The sequence below is a fragment of the Aphanomyces invadans genome, assembly GCF_000520115.1.
Source record: "Aphanomyces invadans strain NJM9701 unplaced genomic scaffold supercont1.61, whole genome shotgun sequence".
NCBI lineage: Eukaryota > Oomycota > Saprolegniomycetes > Saprolegniales > Verrucalvaceae > Aphanomyces > Aphanomyces invadans.
Window position 1 is genome coordinate 166,863 of NW_008580206.1, and position 21,354 is coordinate 188,216.

At 55.5% G+C, this 21,354-nt stretch overlaps 8 protein-coding genes across 8 annotated transcripts; 3 read left to right on the forward strand and 5 right to left on the reverse strand.

Moving 5' to 3' along the window:
- The first annotated feature begins 15 nt into the window (after positions 1–15).
- Positions 16–3,849, forward strand: H310_14133 (hypothetical protein). The gene has a single exon (XM_008881928.1). It carries the CDS (start codon positions 42–44, stop codon positions 3,780–3,782), a length of 3,741 nt encoding a protein of 1,246 aa, XP_008880150.1. The 5' UTR covers positions 16–41; the 3' UTR covers positions 3,783–3,849.
- Positions 20–4,932, reverse strand: H310_14134 (hypothetical protein). Its single transcript, XM_008881929.1, has 6 exons — positions 4,834–4,932; positions 4,700–4,788; positions 4,580–4,652; positions 4,450–4,533; positions 4,357–4,399; positions 20–4,313 (listed from the first exon to the last, which is right to left on the reverse strand). The coding sequence occupies exons 1-6, from the start codon at positions 4,867–4,869 to the stop codon at positions 3,841–3,843; spliced, it is 798 nt and encodes a 265-aa protein (XP_008880151.1). The 5' UTR covers positions 4,870–4,932; the 3' UTR covers positions 20–3,840.
- A 514-nt stretch (positions 4,933–5,446) lies between these two features.
- H310_14135 (hypothetical protein) lies at positions 5,447–8,270 on the reverse strand. Its single transcript, XM_008881930.1, has 6 exons — positions 8,072–8,270; positions 7,592–8,018; positions 7,450–7,546; positions 7,347–7,406; positions 7,136–7,294; positions 5,447–7,086 (listed from the first exon to the last, which is right to left on the reverse strand). The coding sequence occupies exons 1-6, from the start codon at positions 8,256–8,258 to the stop codon at positions 6,697–6,699; spliced, it is 1,320 nt and encodes a 439-aa protein (XP_008880152.1). The 5' UTR covers positions 8,259–8,270; the 3' UTR covers positions 5,447–6,696.
- A 108-nt stretch (positions 8,271–8,378) lies between these two features.
- H310_14136 (hypothetical protein) lies at positions 8,379–11,847 on the forward strand. The gene is made up of 4 exons (XM_008881931.1): positions 8,379–10,403; positions 10,454–11,016; positions 11,062–11,134; positions 11,183–11,847. Exons 1-4 carry the CDS (start codon positions 8,399–8,401, stop codon positions 11,722–11,724), a joined length of 3,183 nt encoding a protein of 1,060 aa, XP_008880153.1. The 5' UTR covers positions 8,379–8,398; the 3' UTR covers positions 11,725–11,847.
- Positions 11,713–13,374, reverse strand: H310_14137 (hypothetical protein). Its single transcript, XM_008881932.1, has 3 exons — positions 13,261–13,374; positions 13,121–13,209; positions 11,713–13,066 (listed from the first exon to the last, which is right to left on the reverse strand). Exons 1-3 carry the CDS (start codon positions 13,343–13,345, stop codon positions 11,783–11,785), a joined length of 1,458 nt encoding a protein of 485 aa, XP_008880154.1. The 5' UTR covers positions 13,346–13,374; the 3' UTR covers positions 11,713–11,782.
- Positions 13,375–14,629, reverse strand: H310_14138 (hypothetical protein). The gene is made up of 2 exons (XM_008881933.1): positions 14,531–14,629; positions 13,375–14,479 (listed from the first exon to the last, which is right to left on the reverse strand). Exons 1-2 carry the CDS (start codon positions 14,578–14,580, stop codon positions 13,462–13,464), a joined length of 1,068 nt encoding a protein of 355 aa, XP_008880155.1. The 5' UTR covers positions 14,581–14,629; the 3' UTR covers positions 13,375–13,461.
- A 1,145-nt stretch (positions 14,630–15,774) lies between these two features.
- On the reverse strand, positions 15,775–17,910 carry H310_14139 (hypothetical protein; the record flags this gene model as incomplete). The annotated part of the gene is made up of 8 exons (XM_008881934.1): positions 15,775–15,804; positions 15,851–15,982; positions 16,024–16,268; positions 16,362–16,561; positions 16,600–16,716; positions 16,761–16,987; positions 17,044–17,144; positions 17,202–17,910. 8 exons carry the CDS (start codon positions 17,908–17,910, stop codon positions 15,775–15,777), a joined length of 1,761 nt encoding a protein of 586 aa, XP_008880156.1.
- A 614-nt stretch (positions 17,911–18,524) lies between these two features.
- On the forward strand, positions 18,525–21,028 carry H310_14140 (hypothetical protein; the record flags this gene model as incomplete). Its single annotated transcript, XM_008881935.1, has 17 exons — positions 18,525–18,572; positions 18,617–18,721; positions 18,773–18,874; positions 18,922–19,023; positions 19,068–19,169; positions 19,211–19,300; positions 19,343–19,447; positions 19,497–19,598; positions 19,648–19,752; positions 19,801–20,004; positions 20,052–20,153; positions 20,203–20,304; positions 20,354–20,455; positions 20,504–20,605; positions 20,646–20,747; positions 20,800–20,901; positions 20,951–21,028. The coding sequence occupies 17 exons, from the start codon at positions 18,525–18,527 to the stop codon at positions 21,026–21,028; spliced, it is 1,755 nt and encodes a 584-aa protein (XP_008880157.1).
- Positions 21,029–21,354: the final 326 nt, after the last annotated feature.

Consider the following 21,354-nt stretch of genomic DNA (forward strand, 5'->3'; position numbering starts at 1 on the left):
GTGATGGTAAAGCAGCGAGAACGGGGCAACCCAACTGCACGATGGGACGAGCGACGGCGCTGTGGTGTTCCACTGGCGTGACAGAGGAGCAGGTTGGCAATGCCGCTGTCCTGTGTGCCGCCATCGCAAGCGACGATATCCTCACGTTCTTGGAGTCGGATCCGTCCACAGCTACTCTCTCCGATGACCTCGCGCTTCCGTCCCTTCTTCGATTCGACGATTTTGTCTTGATCGAGTCGGAACTCAGCGTGTTCTGCTGCATCAAACCCACCCCCTTTCCCCAGCAACTCCTCGACATCACAGAGCGTCAAGCAACATTCTGGTATGGCGGTCGCGTCCATACAGCATTCCATAAACAAGCGAAGCGCATTTTGCAACTTCTCCGACGTCCCCACGACCCCCTTACGCGGCAATCGTTGCTCGACATTGTTCACGGCAAAGGCAAGACTCTCGTGTTGTGTGGTCATGCCGCGACTGGAAGCACGGCGCATATGTGCTTTCTTGGTCTTGTCTATGCTTCATTGCCGCGCGCGTTGCAGTTGACGCTTGAGGCAATCGACGACGCTCGCATGCGTGAATCCAATGCATCAACGTCCCGTGCTTGTCCGCCAAGCCTCCTTGCACAGCGCGATCTCCTATTGACTGAGATTCCAACCCAAGACATCGGTGTGCGGTCCATCGCGTTCGGCTCCCCGTGCATCGCCACGTCGGACGTGTCGATTGTTTTGGCATCGACCAAACTCGCGCCACACATGGTCACAATCGTAAACGAGTTTGACTGCGTGCCCAACATCTTTGACATTGCGCAGACTGCGTCGCTGGTCTCAACGACGACAAGCCGGTTCGTCGAAGTCTCGCGCGCGCTAGGTTTTGTCCTCAAACTCCTGCCAACGGTATCTCGCGTCGTCAGCACCGCGCCCGTCACGGCGGCATCGTCTCCGATGGCTCAATTCGCCCTGTCGTACTATGCCGACCAGACGTGGCACTTGGTGCACAAAACATTCCGAACCTTCCAAACACGGATCATCCACAATGCAAAATGGACCGCTTGCATGCAGGACTTGCGCCCCGTCGGGACATATGCGTTCCTGACGAAGGACAGCTTGTCCGTCACCCACGTGGACGACTCGACGGTCGTCGCGGTAAAATTGCGCAAAGCCATGCAGGCCGTGTCGACGTTTGCGTTGCGGCAGCACGTTATGCCATCGTACGTGATGCAGGTGTCAAAACGGGTTGCTCAAGGCTGCACCGTCGAGATGAACCATTACGAGCGACTGCACATCGCACCGGATGCAACGGTCAAGGAGGTCCGCGCTGCGTACAAGTCCCACGCGCTGAAGTGGCACCCCGACCGATGGACCACACCCGCGGACCGCGACAAAGCGACGATCCACTTTAAACTGCTTGCCGAAGCTCATGAGGTGCTGACGGACCCGGACGCTCGCGCCGCATACGACAAACAGCTGCAACAACAAGCCGATAACCACGCGAAAGGCACGTGGGGCGACGAGTTCCTCCAGCGAGGAACTGTCCATGGCACGAGCCTGGATGACGCCCTTCGGGTGTTCCGGCTAGCCCAAGACAAGTGGAATACCATGACGTGGGGCTTCTCCAACTCGAACGGCGTCCTAGTGGTGCCGAAGTCGAACCCCCGGTTCAACCCGAACAACCACGACAACCTGTTTGCAGTTGACAAGATGCGCGTCGTTCGGGCAGATAAGAGCGTAACATACGTCGCGTCGGACGACATGCTCGCGACGGACCAAGCCGCGACCACCCATCCATCGAGCGGTAGCTTTGCCATGGCGGCATCGGCTGTCGGGGGGGCAGTCGTTGTAAGCGCTGGCATGGCCGTAGCTGTCCACGCATGGACCAAGTACAACGACAACACACGCCGCCGCCGCCAAGCCGAAGCCGTCCGACGCATGCCGTTTCCGTTGCTCCAGCAATTGTTGATGGACAAAGGGAGCCACGGGACTGCTTTGGCCCGTGGCGGTGGCGGGGACGTGCGATTGTCCCATCAGCGTCAACTTGTACAACCCAACGACGCGGTCGTGGCAGCGCATGCCCCACCAAGTCAACATACGACGCTAATGGACGAGTTCTATGACTGCCTGGACGACGTGGGGTGGGCCACAACGCAAGAACAAGCCGAAGATGAATTCTTCGAGTGCCTGGCGACGTTGGAAGGGGTTGACCTGTCTGTTAAGGCCGCTTTGTACCCGAATGGGGCATTCGTCTCCACTCCGTTTGGTGTCGGCACAGTCATCGACCGCAGAGAGGTTCCAGTGGCTCATTACGTGGTGGAACTGCCCATGGGGTGCCTATCCTACGTGGATGCAGACCAAGTTGACCGGGGTGCCGCGGCCATGTTGTCGTACAAAGAACACCAGTTGGACATGCTGCGGAGTCGACTGGCAGACCAAGTGGTTGTTGCGTACGGACTTCAAACGTCGTCGAACGATGGCGCGACGCTGGGGTCCATGGTCTCGGCCGGGCAATGCGCTGCAGTGGACAGTGGGGTGAAAGCAGCCAGCGGCGTGGCTCTGGCTACCGGTCTCAGACGGGTGATACCTGGTTTACGCGGGGTGGCGGCTCCTCTAACAGTCGCAGCCATCTTGGTCGACATTGGAAAAGACTACCTGGAATTTCGCCAGAAAAAGCCCCGGACGTCCGCGAGTGAACGGCTCTCGATGCAAGCGTTTTGGCTGAAAGCAGGACATCATGTCGCGAGCGGCACAGTTGCAGCGGCCGGCGCGACGTTGGGCTTGTACGGAGTAGCGACGACGGTGGGGTACTGGACGGGGGCGGCGGCAATGGGCCCCGTCGGACTCGTCGCTGCCACAGGAGGTGCGGTTGTGGGCAGCGTCCTCGGATACGCCGCCGGGGCGAGCTTGTATGCGAGTTCAACGAAAGAGCACTTTTCGTCCCTGCAGCAGGCCACCGCTGAGATTGACCGATTGGAAGTCGGTGCAAAAGTGCTTTTCACCCAGTACGACCCCGACGCGACCGGCCAGATCTCCAAGGCAGACTGCAAGCTCTTGATCCGCCAAGTGTTTGCCAACGAGGGCGACCCCGGGTACGTTCAAGCGGTGACGACATTCGACTCGACCGACGAAGACTCGGTCGTGCCGTGGGCTGTGTTTTGGGAATGGGTTAGTACGGAAGCGATCGAGAAGCTCGACGCAATGGAAAAAGCGCGTCATGTAGACAACGTCGAGCCAGCCCATCGCGCGAGTTGGTGGCTGCACTACCAGCGATATTTCAATTTTGCCAACGTCCCACCGACCCTCGCCCGTCCGTGTGATGCGTCGTGCTCGATCTACCCCAGTGTGTTGACCGTGTTGGCATTCAAACCACGTCAACCCATCGAGACAGAACAAGCGGACGACAACCCGCGAGCATGCCTGATTGAACTGGCGCAGGTCGACGCGCTTGTCGAGTCCGACCGGCTGTCGTGCGACGAAGCATATTGCCTCAAGCTGTACATGCAGTCGACAGACGACGCCACACGAAATCACGCTCGTAGTACCATTCGAACACTCCAACGCGAATGGGCACACGAAAATCATGGGATGATTTCGACAGCGTTTGAGGCTGGCTCGGACGAGACGCACGCAGACGAAGTCGAGCAACTCGATGTGCTTTGCTCGCTTTTGTCTCATCGAGCTCTCGGGAGACTGCTCGTGGACAACCACGTCCGTGTGCCGCCGAATCCGTCGCACAGCCAGCTCCACGGACTCGCCCTGACCCACCTCACTCCCCGTGTCACATCTCCATAACGCCTCGCGACATGGAGAGTTTCATTCGCATATGCAATTAACGAGTCACGAATGGTCTCTAGTCGTCTTCGTCGACGTCATCATAGTCAGCATCCGGCTCATACTTGAGCAGACGCTTTCGCAGCGCCTTGAGCGCATCGTTCTTCTGCCCGACCATTTTCTTGAGCTGCTGGAACTGCTTGGTTTGCGTGATGTGCTGGTTGGCCTCCTTCGCGCTGCGCTCGTAGTCGGCGATGATGTCGCGGGATTCCTTGAGCTCCTTCTCCAACGCCTCTACATGGCGCGATGCATGCGCTGCTTGCCGTAACTCGTCCATGTCGTCCTGAGCCCGTTGCTTGTCCTTGATGGCCTTGTTCACGTCTTTCTGAAGCTGTTCTAGACGATGGCGCAGGCTCTGGTTCTCCTTCTCGAGCGCTGCGAATTCTTCGTCGTCGTGATCGCGCGAGGGCTTTACCGACTTCTTCCCTTCCAATCTCCGTTCGTCGTTGGCCCACTCCGCCACCGACAGTCGCTCCACCTTTTCCAGCATGTCTGGTCGAAAATTAGCCATGGAGTTGTGTCTTGCTTCACCAACCTTTGTCTTCGATGATGCCCGTATCCAATTCAATATTCATTCGCTATGTCGCTGAGGTGAGATTCGGTACAGGGGCGATGCCACCAAGCTTACGTGGTCTTGAGCTTCATGGAAGACTTGGCGGAGGAGAAGGGCTGTCATGTTGATAGTGTCCTGGAGCTCGCTTCTCGCGTTCGCCTAGAGCACGAGGGGGTGAATCGGTAGCACATATGTGCCTTTCTACCTTGACGGCAAAACTCAACGACTTGAGAACATCCGTCACGTCCTTTTGACTGTACATGTCATCGGAGGAAAGTCTACACGCACTTAAGCAACTTCTTTCTCCCATGGGAAGAAGGCATGCCTGTCGGACAATGTGTCGTCGAACTCGGCCTCGATGTTCTCAAGGTGTGTCGCAAGTCGCGAGCGAAAGAACTTGAGGAACTTGGAGACCTAGACCTCATGAAGGTAAGCAGACACGCCAGGCAATGGATCAACCTCTTGCAGGTGGTGTGGGTTCAAACCCTTGCTCATGGATGCTGCGAGGATGAGAGCGTCGAAGCGGTGGCAGTTGCCTCCGATGTGTGACCTCTCAAGATATCTCGAACTTGCGGATTATCCGGACCTCTTTATCCGGTGGACGACTTGAAAAAGTTTGAAACGGTTCGTTTCGCACGTAAATTCAAACGGGTCAAGATGCGCCAGGAGGAGCGGCGGCGGTCGAGCATGGCGACAGACAGTCGGCGAAACAGCATCGTATCCACCACGAACCAGTCGGTGGCAGGTGACTCCTCGAGTCTGGAAACCAGTCGCCGCACGACGACGACGGATGCACCCGACGAAAATCCGTCACAACGTCTGGACGATTACATGTATATCCGGGATCTTGCGCGGAGTGTCTCGTGTTCTCATGTGTTGCCATTAGAACCATGTCCAATCACCTCATGCGCTGCGTCAAGCAGGGCAAACATTTGCGAGACCATATCGATCACCAGGAGGGCCACGCTGCGTCGCACCACAAGTTCGTCGACCCATCCATCTTACTGTTCTTCAATCGTTCGACAGATCGTCCGCATCGCTCGCAGCAGCGTGTGTGCAGCACATTTATCACCCGCCGCGGCGTGTCAAACGTATAGTCCATCACGTCACTCGATGCCACTTCAGCGCTCTTGCATCTCTCATAGGACGAGGCGTGACATTCCAAACGTGCATTAGCTTTCACACAGCCACAGGGGCTCCTATAAAAGCGTCCAAGGGTTCTTTGCGAGTGGGTGAAGGCCCTGCTTCGCGTTTTCGAGTCGTACCGGGGCCGTGGGCACATGCTTCAACCGTGATTGTCACTCGCCACGATCCGGTGGCTCTGCAGCTCGTGTCCTCCGACCCCGAGGACACTGATGCATTCCTCGTGTCAGCTCCAGCGCCGCTCCATGGACTTGACATCAAGTTAGTGTCACTTGCATCTTCTGCATGGGACGAGGGGAAGAATGGAGAGTTTGCCCCGATAGCACATCTCTTCGCAGCGTATGCGTGGGCACTTCAGCCAATTCGTGCTGACGACCAGGTGCTCTTGGACGGTATGCGTGTCCAACTCGTGCAGCAGCACGACCAGGACACATTTGACCTCGCGGCATCAGTGGGGCCACTTGACTTGACATTGCGTCGCCGTTGTCCTCTGAAATCCAAGCGCACCAAAACGTCCATAGGACGGCTGATTCTCGTTCTCAAAGTACACGGGCCGATGCGAAAAGATGGACCGAAGCTATGTCAAGTACAAACCGAGAGACGCAAAAAACCTTGGCTTGTGGAAGCGATCGCGACCTTGAAAGAACAAGTGACCAAGGACGACCATGCGAAGCAAGCGTTCGAGCGCGAGATGCAAGAAAACATGGCAGCATATGCGGCAACACATTCGCTCGAGTCACCGCGTGAGGAGGTCCCGTCCGAAGACTACTACGGCCGAAAACTCAAAAACCAGCCGAAGATGCGCCTCCGGTCGAACTCAGTCTTGACGTTCATGCAGTCGCTTCAACGAATAAAGAAGCTCAACTATCGACGGGATGAATTGGCACCGGAACTGACCGACAGCGACCGACTTCGGCTCTTGCAGTGCTACAACCCCAGAGTATACGGTCGCGTCGGCACCCCCGCTATTTTGACCCAAACGTCGAGTTTGATCAAGACGCTAGTTGGTGGCATGGACAAGATCGGGGAAGCCCCACCACCTTTACTTGTTGCATCCAATTCGGCGGCGCAGCTGCGACCAAAATCCAGCAATGCTTCGAGGAATTTGAAGAAACACCATGGCAGCGCCAAGGTGCTTCCAACGACAAGCTCATCCCGCCCTCAAACCGCGCCATCGACTTATGCCCATTCATCGTCAAAGGGTAGAGCAGTTTGACACGAGTGGACAGCATTGGAGACTTGAAACAGCTGCGTTCCCAAAAGCAGTGGGAACGGATACGGCCCATCGAGGGACAAAATGTGGAACGGCGCATAAAGGGTAACGAGGACATTGTCACGAAGTTTTGCAAGGGCTGATTTGGAAAAGACGGCATCGACAATCACGTCGGAACGGATGGGCAGCAGCGGTGGAGAGGGTGGTGGCGATGATTGAATGGCGGGAGAGACTTGGTGGATGTATGCGGTGAACACGGCAAAGTCTGCCACAAGTCGGGTCCGTAGCAAGCAGATTGTAATCGACGGGCGGGATTGAGGCGCGTCTATCATGCTTGACGTGGATGGAGCTTGATGCTACGATAAATTCTCAATAAGATTACCATGATATTCAGAGCAATCGTACGGAGTTGGTATGAAAGAGAGTTGCGTCACGACTAGCTTTGCGTGTGGCACGCTGCACGACAGCACCGATTTCACCAGGAATGGTAACGTCACTCAGGCGCTTTCGTCGCTTTTCCTTCGGGGGCACGTGAAAGGGTAATTGTCGTTGCGATGTTCCAATCTGGATGACAATGTCAAACAACGAATAATTCGAATTGAGACATGCCACGTACCTCCGAAGCAATGTACCCTGCATCTTCAATGTCTTCGTTTCGGGGTTGAGTTGGAGAGGACTACAAAGGATCAAGAACACACACGCCGAGCGCACAAAATTACATTTGGAACGCGTTCTATGCCTCCAGCAGTTGCTTGTCGCAGCAACTCCGCCATGGATTTTCGATACGGAGTCGATGATTGTGGTGGCGGAGTTGATCTAACAGGATGGTTTAGTTACGGTCGTGACGATGAAAGTTTGTACAGCAATAGCAACGCCGGTGGCTGACGCTTCGTTGTCGCAACTTTATTCGTCCTTTTTGGCAGTGATTGCAAGGGAGGTGTTTTGAGCCAATGTGAAGGGCGTTCGAAGGCAGATTCGAAGGATTGCGTTGTTTGCACTTTCCGAGGGGTTGCTTGGACATGAAGTTGGCGAATTCGATGCTGCGAAGGTCCAATTGGCGCCAAGTCGGACACAAGACCGTGACGATTCGAAGAAGCAACATTTTGAGAGCGCGGAATTCTGCGTGACGTATCATGCGTTGTGTGTTGTACCGAGGGAGATTTCGGTTGTGTCGATGTTTCATAATCCCCTGAATGACCTTCAAGGGTTACGATGGATACAGGCGGTTCAAACAATAGGATCGAGGCAAATCCATCTTCTTCATCTTCGTCACTTTCTTGACCTTTTTCTACAGAAACGAATGGATACAATGATTAAGCGACGTATGCATCCATTGCCTACCCATGAGCGTGGCAGCCACAGATTGTCTCGACATGATGGCTGGAGCAACAACCGCCGCAGACGATTCCGATGGGGTGGTGAACTTGCTTTGCTTCGTTGACTTCGCGATGGCCTTTTGCAGGGACTTGGTCAGCTTCGAGCTGCTGTCTGCATGAATGTCGTACGTAACTTCGTCCTCGTCCGACATGATGGTGCCGCGCCAAATTTCCAATTGAAAGTCAGCGGAAAAGTTCGAATTCTTGGCGCGCCGGATAAATTCATCGTTATCCGGTGCGCGTTTCGATCGATTTTCACCACACCACATTGACCAACAGCGCCACGTCCACCATGAAGACGCGCATGGCGATTGACGACATCAGCGCCATGGTCGGCTCCATCCAAAAGAACGTCGTCAACATGCGTGTAACCAACATCTACGACGCTGAGGTGAACAAGACGTATATTCTCAAGTTAGCGTCCCCAGGTCTGCCCAAGGTGTTCCTTCTGCTGCAGTCCGGCATTCGCTTCCACACGACAGCGTACGCTCGTGAAACTGCAAGCGCGCTACCACTGCAATTCACGATGAAACTGCGCAAGCATCTTCGAGGCAAGCGCCTCGCAAGCGTTGTACAATGCGCATCGGACCGCGTGATAGACTTTTGTTTTGGCGACGGCGACCAACGCCACCATTTGATCCTGGAACTGTACGCGGCAGGCAACATCATCTTGACGGACCACGCGTACACAATTCTATCCCTACTTCGCACACACGCGTACGATGACCAAGTGAAAGTCGCCGTGAAGCAACAGTATCCCATCGACAACGCCATGGTGGTCGGAAACGTTGCCGGAGGCGAAAATCTCTTTTCCAACGGTGGCGACTTGATTTTGTTCATTCAGCAATATATGCAAGACCTCGCGTCTAAGGAGAAGAGCAAGAAGCAATACTCCCTGAAGCAGATCCTCATGAGCAAGGAGAGCGGGTACGGTAACTTTGGACCGACCATCGTTGAGCACTGCATGGTGGAAGCGGGGATCGCGCCATCCCTCAAGATCAAAACCGTCACTTCACATGTCCATGTTCCTCTCACTGAAGCGGACGCACAAGGCCTCGTGGACAGCCTCAAGTCGGCGCCGTCACTGCTCGAGGAGCTCAGCACGAACCAGGTTATTATTCACGGCGATCAAAGCGACGACACCGACACATCTCGCCACGGCTTCATCGTCCTAAATGAAAACGGTCACTTTGACGAGTTCACGCCATACTTGTACGCGCAGCACCGAGGAAAGCCCGTGCAGGAGTTTCATACATTCGACCAGGCCGTGGACGAGTACTTTTCCAAAATCGAAGCCCAAGCCGCCGAAGCGGAGAAGAAGCAGGCGGCGCAGGTCGCTGAGACCAAGCTGGACAAGCTCAAGAAGCACCAGCAGGAGCAGATGGAAGCGTTCCGAAAGACCCAGGAAGTGGCTGTCGCCCAAGCCATGCTGGTCGAGCAAAACCAACAAGATATTGAGAACGTGCTCCTCGTCATCCGCAGCGCGCTGGCCAGTGGCATGGATTGGAGCGACCTGGAGGACCTGATCAAGCAAGAGCAGCATAATGGAAACCCTGTTGCAACGCTGATTCACAAACTTGACCTGGCCCAGAATCGAGTGTCCGTGCTCTTGTGCGACCAAGAAGCCGAGGATGAAGCGGTCGCGCACCTCGTTTCCATCGATCTGTCGTTGTCGGCGCTCGCGAACGCGCGGGAGTTGTACTCGAAGAAGAAGACGGCAGTGAAGAAAGCGCAGAAAGCCATCGAAGCCACAGACAAGGCCATCGAGCAAGCTGCCAAGAAGCACGACAAAAAACAAGCGCAGCAGCAACTCCAGCGAAAGACCATGTACCAGCGGCGCAAGACGATGTGGTTTGAAAAGTTTCACTGGTTCATTACCCGGGAAAAGTACCTCGTCCTGGCCGGCAAGGATGCGCAGCAGAACGAAACTCTCGTCAAGCGGTACCTTCGCAAGGGCGACATATTCGTCCATGCTGACTTGCACGGAGCAGCGACGTGCATCGTGCGGAACCGCATCTCCGACGGAAGTGAATCGATCCCCGTGTCTGCGCTGGAACAGGCGGGTTGCATGAGCGTGTGCCGCAGCAAGGCGTGGGCTAACCAAGTCGTGGCCGGCGCGTACTGGGTTCACGCCGACCAAGTGTCCAAGTCTGCCCCCACTGGCGAGTTCTTGACGACAGGTAGTTTTATGATTCGCGGCAAGAAGAACTACATCCCCGCAGCGCGGTTGGAGATGGGACTCGCGATTGTGTTCCGCATCGACGAGAGCTCGGTGCGCAACCACATTGGCGATCAAGGTATTGCACTACCTGCGGCACGACGATGGCCGATCCTGCGCTTGTGTTAGGGGGAAATGACGATGACGACGAGCGAGACGGGGACTCGGGGCATGCAGCATCCCGTAGGCAGGCGGAGGAACCGGACGACGTTGAAGACTTCCATGCCGAAGCTTCGCAAATTCCTGATCAAGTTGCTGATGTGGACGCAGCGTTCGTCGATGAAATGGAAGCAGCCAAAGAGATCCCTGCAGAGGTCGACGAAGGCGAGTCGGACAAAGCCATGGACGTGCACGACGTTGTGTTGGAAGAGGAGGGAGATGAGTCCAAGGATGTATCGGAGGAATTCGTTGACAAACCAGTTGGCAAAAAGGTCCTCAGTGCCAAGGAACGCCGCGACTTGAAGAAGAAGAAGAAGATGGCGAATGCATCGGACGACGTAGTCAGCTCTGAACCCTTCGACGTGCCAACGAAGGCAAAGGGACCAGCGGCGCCTGCACCGGTGCGAGGCAAGCAAGGCAAGCTCAAGAAGATGAAGAAAAAGTACGCAGACCAAGACGAAGACGAACGCCTGCTGCGCATGGCTGCCCTGGGGAACGTGAAGCCTTTGCAAGCTGCCATCACAAAGACAACGGTACGAACATCTCGTGATGCGAAGATGTAGTGACGCACGTGACAGAGCGAGGCTGTTGCAGCTGAAGAAAATGCTGCCGACGACATCGAGACCAATGCAAACGATGCCGCGTCCTCGGGTAAGAACGATGCATTCCAGTATGGAGGACTTCATCGTGTGCAAATAGTTGGGGGGGTCGTTGACGAAGAGAAGGAACTGTTTTACAAGCTCCAGCGAGAACGCAAGGCGCAACTGCTTGAACAGGAGGAAGAAGAAGCGCAGAATGCAACGTTTTTGGAATCGTTCACGGGGAATCCGCTGCCGAATGACATTTTGCTGTTTGCAATGCCCATGTGTGCGCCGTACTCGACGCTTGAGCTGTACACGTACAAAGTGAAGCTTACACCTGGCACACAAAAGAAAGGCAAGGCCGTGCAGTTTGCAGTCGACCACTTCTTAAAACTCAAGCCGAAACCTGCGGCGTTGCTCGCGTCGACCGTCACCAACGCCACCTCCACCACCAACGAAGGCGAAGTTGCCCACAACTCCCCCGACGGGGACCCCGTCGAGGCCCAAAAGGAACTGATCAAGTGCGTGCCGGAGAGCGACTTGATCGGGTGCATTGTCGGGCCGGTCAAAGTGTCTGCGCCAGGGCTCAACTCGGCAGCGATGAAAAAGTCCGCCAGCCAAAAGCCCAAGAAGGCGCACAAGAATACATCGACCAAGTGATGGATCATCTGCAGATATATATATAAAGACGACAACGTGTTTGGGAAATGAAATGCATTCAGTCCAAGCTCGGTGGAGTTTTTCCATTCCAGTCAATTTGAATGCCAGGCCACTTGGTTTTCATGACGTCCTCAATGGGGCAGCCATGGCCGCCGCTCGTTTGCGATGTGTCCATCATGGGCACCGAGTACCCCACGCGGTTCTTGGTCGGAATTCTCGCCTGGAACTGGACGAGGCGGGGAAATGCCCCGGCCGCAGCTTTCTTGGCATCCACGAGCCCGTTGTAGTGGAAGAATTCGACCAGTTTCACGTGCTCTTGCTCGTCGTCAAGGGTCATGCGGACTCCGTCGGAAGAAGCAGGTGGCGGTAATGGTGCCGTCGTCAACGACGATTCGGCATCAAATTGCGCTTGCAGGTCGCGGGCAACGTCAGAATCGGACCGCTTCCGCGTCTTGAGCTTACCGTCTAGTGCTTGCTGGAGGTCGCCCGACTCGAGGAGAATCGACACAACACGCCAAAAGTCTTCCCAGAGGACAACGCCGGCGCCAGGGACTTCAATCTTCGCAAACAACCGGCCCATTTGAAACTGGTTGGACAAAATCGACGAGTCCACATCGAGCTCGGCGAGGCATGCCGGCAGAGAATCGATCTGGATGAACCCGCTCTCCATTGTATCGAAAGACTTGAACGCGCGCTGGACCTTGGCGAGCAGGGCATCCGACGCCGATCCGGTACACAGCGATGTGTCCGTGGAAAAGAGCACTGTGAAGTGGCTCGTGCTGCCCAAGACCCACACGGGGGCTCGTGGGGCCTTGAGATAGCTTCCCACCGTGCAATAGCGCAGCGCTTCCAGGTGCGTCAAGTACCCCACCGTTGTTCGCGCTTCCACTCCGCGTAGCACTAGCCCAGAGTCACCCATCGGCACAACACCATCAAACACGTTGGACGTGGCGCGACCCGTCAACATGAGGTTCAGGAGTTCCTGGGAACCATGGCCGAACTGACCGCTCGTGAGACTTGACTCTACGTCATCCATGTCGCTTGCAAGACGATGCACACCCCGGGTCAAGATGAGGCTGTAAACGAAGCTCATCACACCGCGCTTTGCTTGCACCAAGAACGACAACACGCGAGGCACAAGGTCTGCGCGCGGGACATCGATTGGGGCAAATGAGTCGCTCGATGGAGTGACTTGTGATGCATCGATCAGCCAAATCTTGTCACTCGGAGACTCCGTTGCTTGCACGAGTACCTCGGCCAAGACGTTTGCAAGGAGGAGGTCACGGTCAGAAACTGTCAGCTTGGTGTCAATCTTGTCACCGAGTCGAGCTAGGAGCAGTGCCTACGCAAGGACGAGGGTCCGTCAGGTTAAAGCACTCGATTGGAAGGTGAACACCTGCACAGGGGCAAAGACACCGCAAGGTCCACCGTGCTGTTGTTGCAGGCCCCACGACGGAGCAGACTCATTTGCAGAGAAGTTGAAGTCTATCGTCAATACATGCATCATGCATGTTTCAGCGCATCGCGTGACATTACCTTCTCGATTCCATCTCGTTTCGACTTCGCTCACGTAGACGGCTCCGGCAGGGCCCCACATGAGCTTCCGCAACGACTCGGCCATCGTCGCAATCTGGCCAAAATGATCCCATGGAGTCATTACGTAACACTAAATACGGCAAAACAACATTATTTTTGGGTTTGGAGGTATTTTGACGAAGACAAAATAATTCATTCACACTAATACATGGAGAAACGTGACGTGATGCTGAGCGGCAGGTCGTCGACGTCGGCGAGAGAAGCCATCGACTTGCGCATCGCCATGGTCTCCGCTTCCCGTCGTGCAGAGCTCGCTGCTTCGGCAAATACTGCCGCCGCAAGTCTGGCGCGAGTATGGATTTCGTCAATGGACTTCGCTGGCATTTGCGGGTAGTTAGAGGGTGGAGAGATTTGCGCCGAGTCTTGCACGATCGACGTCATGGTATCGGCAAAGGAACCAACGGGGTCTGTGTCGTATTGCTGGAGCTTGGGAGGGAATGAAATGACCCACTCGGATGATGGAGCCGACGGTGCGGTTGTTGTGATGGTAGGTCCTCCTCCGTACGCCTCGGCCAGAGCCCGCCAGCCACGCTCGTCCAAGCATATGTAGTCTGTGGGTTTGACTGCAGCATTCGGAATGAGCTTTCCTTCAAAGAATGAGATCAAGGTATGGTTCGAGATGGGTCCAACGGTTGCCGTCTTCTCGTGTGTGCAGTGGCGACTGTACCACGCCTTCGAAATCACGTAGAGAGAAGGTGGGGTCGGTTGTGGTGGTCGTTCCTTCGTAGCCGAGGCCGAGAGAGTCATGGTACACGCGTAATTTGCGGCGTTTTTGGCTGGCGTTGACTTACTTCGACGAAAGCGAGGAATAGCCGCCACTGTCAGCTTGACGCGAGCGTCGCCGAGGTTCACAAGCTGCCGCAGCGTCGACGTACAAGCTGAGCAGGTGCGCTCAAGCTTCGCCCTAGTCGTTTTCCGAACGAACGACCGGGCTGTGGAGCATGCGCTGCAGACGAGGTTACCACAGAGGCGGCAATGATGCCGGCGCCGTCGAAACACCCCAAACGGGTCGGTACACACAGTGCACACCCTGCTGGACGCGTTGGGCTTCCAAGATACATCGAAGATGCTGGAAGAGGTCGAGCCTGCTGGCAGCCTTGTTTGTGGAGGGTGCATGTCCTGGTGGGATAGCTGGGTTTCCTGCACCGGTGGCCTGAATCTGAGCTCGTAGATGTCACAAAGATGCCCCATCGCTTCGAACCGGACGGACCTTTGCGCGGTAGAGTTGACAATTGCCACTGCCGCCGCCGCACCCTCCATGCATAACAGCAGCAGTGAGACGAGATCCAGCGGCCAATGCAACTCTCGGTGTCGCAACAAAGTTTACCCAATTTTCGTTTACGTTTCACCCGAATTTTATAAAATCCCATCAAATTCGATGAAAAATTCCCAAAATAGAAGCGACAACGTTTCATTGGCAGAAAAATCGTCCTCGTCTCTGCGCCGCCACTGCCTCTCTTCTGCGACACGCATGTTCAATGTGAAAACCTAACAAATCGAGCCGTTGGGCTCGACAGACGTAAGTTGGGGACGAGAACGGGTTGATGGTCTCTTACAACAACTTTGCTTACGTGTCAGGGCAGCTGGATGGTTGTCGAACGGAGCCTTGGAATGCTGATGGCGAAAATTTGAATAAATTTTCACGAAATCGGACAGAACTTGTAATTCGCTCGAAACTCAGCCATAGAGGACGGAAGACATGTCCTTTAAAAGAGTACAAGCATTTTTAGACTAGGAATTGTTTGGTACAGCGACCAATTGATTTTTATAAAGCCACTTGTATACTACACCATCAGGTGAACAACTTCAATCGCGTGCACACTCCTCCTGGGAAGTACGCTGCACCCACTAGCAACGCCTTTAGAATCAGACATCGCCGGCTGCGAGAGGGTCGACGGCGGTAGGACTTTGGTGTAAGGGGCGGCGCGTGAAGGTGCCGTCTGTTCATGCCAGAGTTGGAAGCGCCGCTGGTGTACGCAATACCTGATGTGCTGATACATGACGCGATCGAGGCTCGAATACCGCGGCGACAGGAGCACAATTCTGTATTTCCGAACCCCGTTCGACATCCTGTCTCCACGCAGTGGAGCCAAGAACAGCGCCAATCGTTCCACCACCGACCGACATTGAGATCATGAAGGACAAGACCTCAATTCCTCCGTCGAGTTAACACCACGAATGTTACTCCATCGCCTTGATGGATGGATGGCCACGGCGCGATGTGCACTCTTTGTGTTGGTCAGGTTTGCCGGTGTTCTGGTTCCATGGCATTCCACGATGGTCGACTGCTTGCCATTGGCACGAGACTGAGCGAACTCCGAAAAGTTGTACACCTTGAACATGTCACTGCTTGGCCGCGCTGGATGACGACTACACTCGACTGAATTCCATGATCTGAGCTTCTGGACTCCTTCTCACGCTCGTCTGGCGTATTCTTGTCGCTTCTGTGTCGCTTTACGCCATGCAATTCCTTTCCTCGGGTCGCTGGAGACATTCCATTCAAAGATGTGTGCATCACGAGCCGCCGCACCTTGTAAGGCAATTGCAGCGCAATAAACACATCCTTTTCGTCTCGACAGATCACGTTCGGCCCTTTCTTGAGTTTCTTTACGCCTTTGGACCGCGCTGCCTTGTACAGTCCTTTGTCCGTCAGGCTGTAGCCCTACGCAACCAGGTAAACACCAATGCGACGGTCGTCCTGACTTTGGTCTTTGCAAACGCGCGCATGCTGCGATTAAAGTGGTCGCTCCCTGTAAAGTACAACTGCGCAAACCCAAACAGGTTGCGTGGGTACACCTTGAGGTCAATGCGGCGATGGCGCATGCCCTGTCCGCGTCCCGTCCGCTTCACAATGTCACGTGGACGACTTCCTACCTCGCGCAACCGACACACGCCCATGTACGAATCGCTGTCACCGATGTGGTGCTCGTCCATCGTCGTCAAGTCGTCTACAAAAACCCACGTCATCGCGCGCCGCATGTGCTTGTCAACTACCCGTGAGAAAGCCACACGCGTGGAGGTCGGCCACCAACCCTGGACACACGTCAGCCATGGTTTGCATGACTCGACTGTACGGGGCAAAATGTTGCAATCGTCCTGCGTTGGGTCCGAGATGAGGACGTCGACGTCCCCAGACTGCCCTTTTCCGCGGCGGTACGACCCGCACGTGACGGCCACGGCGCGGGGCAAGAGTTTATGGACGTATTGCTTCACGACGCTCTCGATCTCGTCGACTTCGCCCCTGCATGCCATGTCACTTCAGAGCGGAAGACAGTCTACGACGACCTAGGAATTTTGACCAAAAAGTCATCGTAGTGCTTGAGTCCAATGCGCTGGTTCTCGGTCAGCACGTCGGCTTGCTTTCGCCGCACGTCGTCCAGTGTGCGAAACCCCGCACTACGGCCACAAAATCGTGATATCCACGCACAGCGACTGTGTACTTGTATAAATTCGTGGCGGTGACTGGTCCGACGCCCCAAATCTTGGAGAATCGCAGCAAGACTTGGAGCCGCGCGTCGGCTTTCTTTGCCTCGAGCTTCCGCAGCGTTCCGGTTTCAAGAATCTCTCGGATCTTTGCAATGCCGTTTGCATTCAACCCGTGCTGGGGGTGAATGGCGTCGGCGGACGTGATGCGCACCGGCAGCTGCTTCAAAATCGAGCAGATGCGCTGCGTCCATGAGCATGCGTTAGGCCGGCAAGATCGAGGGAGAGAGTGGGAAAGACCTTGTAGCTATTTTCTCGCCACTCATCATGCTCGACGTGAAGGTACTCCACAAGTTGTTCGAACGGCGCCGTCAAGTGAGCATTCAAGTTCGTTTTTAACACTGCACGACGTAGATTTGTCAGGAGATGCCGTTGTGCGAAAACAAAATTCGTTGTACCTGAAGATGTCGTACACACGAACGCGTCCATGTTGACCTTTCGAGGCATGGCGCTCTCCTCGGCGTGGATCGCGCGCATTTCAGGGTTGTGCGTGTAGAACAGCTCGCGACGAGCTACCCAGTCGGTCTCTTCATCGTCTTGGCTTTGTATTTGATATGCAGGCATCGGTGTACACTCCAGCGACGATGACTCGGGAAGAATATTATCCTGCACTGGTTGAGGCGGCGGTGCATCTTCAGCTGCAGATGGTGGTGATGGCAGGGTTGTCGATGGCGGTGCTTCGTCGACGGCATGCCAGGAACATTGAGACGGTAACTGTCTTGTTTGGAGGAGCTGAATCGCCCATTCGGGGGACACTACTCGGCAGTCGGACGCAATCCCAGGACAGACGGACGCAAGTCGTTCGCGGGTGAGGGTCGTGCTCGCAACCACGATCGTCGTTGCGCCTGGACGATACGCATCGTCCACGTGTACCCCACGTTTGGTCAACTGCGTCTTCCAGATGTCGAGCCGCCTTCGGGTCATGTCCTGTCCCACGGGAACGAAGTAGATACTGTCATCGTTGTTCAGCAAGGAAGGAGTCGTGACTGCCTTTCCTGGGGAAGCCGCAGACTTTCCTTGAGGTGGTTCGACGCTCCTTCGCTTTGGCGGCGTGTATATCTCGTCCAGCTTGTCGAAGAAGCGCCGCTTGCGGGTATTGCTCAGCATGATGCTTTTGTCCACCTCGCCTTCAATTGCCTACGACAAACACTCTGTTTTGGCCAATTGAACGTGCCACACGTGGCAGCACGAGTGCATTCGCGAAGCACGGCGACTGATGGCTTTCGTTGGAGTGCCCAGCCAGGCGCTACTGGTCTTCGGGCGCGCCGCATCGCGATTCCCCATCACGTCCATTCGTGGTACTGTACGGCCATGTGAATGGATCGTGGACATGTGGCGGTGGATAATCATGTTTCTTGTCGGCTTCTTGTATAAAGCTGCGGATGCGGCAAACACTGGACGCCGATCTTTAGCTTTCGATCGCTTCACGCGCTAGGGTCGTCTAGAAGGGCTGCTTATAGAGCACGCGGGATCGAGCGCTGGCCGCTCGCATGCCTTCATGGCGTTGCATGGACTGCTCTCTCTACCCACAAGGAAAAATCCATGGGCCACCTGGGTAATACATGTTTATCCCACCCATGTCTTGATACCGACACATGCAAATTGAGTTTAGAGGGTTTTACCCAACGCTCCGCCTCCGGATACGAGGGGAAATCCGGATAAACGAGAAGGTTGAAGGTCTGGAATGGCGACGTCATTATCCCATTTGCCGCCACACCGCCATGAGCCAAAAGGGCGACACCACCGTCCAAGACGTCGCGCCCGAGCCGGTGAGTTGCGGCGCGTCATGCATGCGGAGCCTCAAGGTGGTTAGGTGCGTGAACCATCGCCCTTCATCCAAGCGTGCAAATCAGGCAACGTGGACGCTGTCAAGGCCTTCCTCACCGACCTCGAGATCGACGTCAACGAAGCCGACCAGGTACGCTACCTTGAACGAACCTTCCAGAAAATGATGGATCGGTATGAGTAGGATGGGTGCACGGGTCTCATGGCCGCAACCCTTGAGCAATCTCTGGATGTTATAGACATGTTGCTACAAGACTCGCGCGTGCGCATCAACGCTGTTGACAACGTACCCCCATTTCACACCAGCTCTTCCTCGCTGAAACTTCTAACTAGGAATGCGACACGGCCTTCATAATCGCCTGCGCGACTGGGAACGTAGCTCTTGTTCAGCGCTTCCTCCAAGAACCGGCGCTGGACATCAACCACGTGAACACTGTACGAAACCCCATCGGACTTCTCCACCTCATGTAATCGCGTAGCGAGGCATGAGCGGCTTCGTCGTGGCGTGCATGATCGGCGAGAAGGATGTCGTGGACCTCCTCAAGGACAATGACCAACTCAACGTCCAGCATCTGAGCATGGTACGCACCACCCTTCTCAAGGATTCGATCGCCATGTATAGGGTTTGTACTTTGCTGGCGTCGGCGGTCAAGCCGAAATTCTTGGCTTGCTGGCATCTCTGCCGAACGTGGACGTAAACATCACCGACCCCGTAAGCAACTTCCTCCATGATGCCATCATCATGCCATGGTAGATGCACGGAAACACCCCCTTGATCGTGGCCAGTCAATTTGGCCAAATCGACGCTGTGAAGCAATTGCTGTCGAAAGATGCTATTCAAGTTCACCACGCGAATAAGGTGCGTCGACCGACCCATCGCTGGCCACCCTCATCCATGTCGACGACAGTATGGCGGAAATGCGTTCCGCAGTGCATGTGACCGAGGCTACATTGGCATTGTCGATCTCTTTCTCGCCCGAGGTGACGCCTCCAACGAAGATCTGAACGAGGTACATATGCCACGACCCGATCATGGGCCGCTCCACTCTTTTGTCGCAGGGACTCATCGCGGCAGTCGCGAACGGCCATCTCGCGTTGGTCCAAAAGCTGCTGGCACTTCCAGAAGTCGACATCAACTACACTGTGCATCCCGCCGATTCAAGTGTACGACCTGGCGGTACTTTTACCCGGCATTGAAGGGTCTCGGTGCAGGTGCAGTTGACTCCGCTGACCGTCGCCGCCAGCAATGGCTGTCTCGACATCGTCCGCGAACTCTTGAGCCACGAAAACGTCCAAGTGAACCCTGTTAACCAGACGATCGCGTCCCCGTTGGTCCAGGCCAGCTACAACGGCCACTTGGATATTGTGAACGTCCTCTTGGGCCACCCTGGCATCGACCCCAACCAACTCAACGACGTACTCTTCCTCTCGGTTCGATGTGTTGTCCGAGCGACTTCCATTAGTACAACAACAACGCGTTGTATGCTGCAGTCGCCCACGGCCACCAACCCGTGGCGCTGCGCTTGCTCCAAGTCGACGACCTCGCCGTGCACAACCGAAACACGGTACTGCCTGCACACCTCGTCTCGTTGGTGCCTTCTCACAACGTGGCAGGCCAACCAAACGGCGTTCATGATTGCAAGCTGCTTGGACCAAGTCGCCGTCGTCGAGAAGATCATGACGCTGCCCGACCTCGACATCAACGCCGCCGACATGGTACACCGCTTGGTTACATCAAGGCGATTGACAGAGCATTTGGGTGTAGGCAGGGAAGACAGCGCTGTTGTTGGCGACTGCAAAAGGAGCATCGAACGTTATGCCACTCCTGCTCGCGCATCCGTCATTGGACCCGAACCAAACCGATGACGTACCGATGGGCCATTCAACGACCACAAACATAACACGATTTGTGTAGAAGGGGTCGTCGGCGCTGTTGACTGCCTGCGCGACTGGCCGCGCGGACATCCTCCACCTCCTGTTGGCACACCCGAAGATCGATGTCAACTTGGCGACTGGGGTATGCTTGGCGTCGTGGATTCATTGATGAACCTGTGCAGGACGCATCGACGGTCGTCTTCGGTGCTGCTCTCAACGGCGCTGTTGACATGCTGAGAATCTTGCTCGAGGACGAGCGATCCAACGTGAACGTGACCGACAAGGTTTGCCAAACTCGATCGGGAAACGCAAATGTTGTGCTGATGGACAGTCTAGCGCGGCAACACGCCGTTGATAGCTGCCTGCCACACAAACCAGGCGGAGGTCGTGCGCGTCCTGCTGTCGCATCCCTCGATCGACCTCTCGATTCAGAACGCGGTACGATGACATGAAGTCAGCCGTGCGTGAATGACGTTGTCCCATGCAGGAGGGCAAGACGGCACTGGACATCGCCACGTCGAACTACTTTCAAGATGTGGTCGATTTGCTCGTGGCCCACCGCTAAGTCCCACGGCATGAGCCAGCGTCTAGTTAAAGCAAAGAGTACGAATGTGAATGTGTCGAGCCCAGGCTCCACCTAGAGTTCCAACGGGGCGTGCTCGTCAACGAGGAAATGCCCCCCCCTTCTCTCCAGCACTTCACCCACTGCATGCTTGCTGCTCCCGTGGTCGGGTGCTGTGTCGGACGAACGCAGCTCGAGCACCTTGATGCTCGAGCACACCGTTCACACACCCCACGCAACTAGCCATTTGCAACAATGGAAGCTGAGTTCACGTTCTTGCTTGCATGGTGAGCTTTGCAGACTGCTTTTGGCTCTAGAGCCAGCGGCAA

Coding starts and splice junctions, on each gene's coding strand:
- H310_14133 (XM_008881928.1), top strand. CDS start 42: ATGGGACGAGCGACGGCGCTGTGGTGTTCCACTGGCGTGACAGAGGAG.
- H310_14136 (XM_008881931.1), top strand. CDS start 8,399: ATGAAGACGCGCATGGCGATTGACGACATCAGCGCCATGGTCGGCTCC. Junction 11,017..11,061: donor CTGCCATCACAAAGACAACG/GTACGAACATCT, acceptor CGCACGTGACAG/AGCGAGGCTGTTGCAGCTGA. Junction 11,135..11,182: donor AAACGATGCCGCGTCCTCGG/GTAAGAACGATG, acceptor GTGTGCAAATAG/TTGGGGGGGTCGTTGACGAA.
- H310_14134 (XM_008881929.1), bottom strand. CDS start 4,869: ATGAGCAAGGGTTTGAACCCACACCACCTGCAAGAG. Junction 4,653..4,699: donor GACGACACATTGTCCGACAG/GCATGCCTTCTT, acceptor AAGTGCGTGTAG/ACTTTCCTCCGATGACATGT. Junction 4,534..4,579: donor CGTTGAGTTTTGCCGTCAAG/GTAGAAAGGCAC, acceptor CTCGTGCTCTAG/GCGAACGCGAGAAGCGAGCT.
- H310_14137 (XM_008881932.1), bottom strand. CDS start 13,345: ATGGCCGAGTCGTTGCGGAAGCTCATGTGGGGCCCTGCCGGAGCCGTC. Junction 13,210..13,260: donor AACGAGATGGAATCGAGAAG/GTAATGTCACGC, acceptor TATTGACGATAG/ACTTCAACTTCTCTGCAAAT. Junction 13,067..13,120: donor GTGTCTTTGCCCCTGTGCAG/GTGTTCACCTTC, acceptor GTCCTTGCGTAG/GCACTGCTCCTAGCTCGACT.
- H310_14138 (XM_008881933.1), bottom strand. CDS start 14,580: ATGGAGGGTGCGGCGGCGGCAGTGGCAATTGTCAACTCTACCGCGCAA. Junction 14,480..14,530: donor GTCAACTCTACCGCGCAAAG/GTCCGTCCGGTT, acceptor CTACGAGCTCAG/ATTCAGGCCACCGGTGCAGG.
- H310_14135 (XM_008881930.1), bottom strand. CDS start 8,258: ATGTCGGACGAGGACGAAGTTACGTACGACATTCATGCAGACAGCAGC. Junction 8,019..8,071: donor TGTGGCTGCCACGCTCATGG/GTAGGCAATGGA, acceptor TCGTTTCTGTAG/AAAAAGGTCAAGAAAGTGAC. Junction 7,087..7,135: donor CTCTCTTTCATACCAACTCC/GTACGATTGCTC, acceptor AATTTATCGTAG/CATCAAGCTCCATCCACGTC.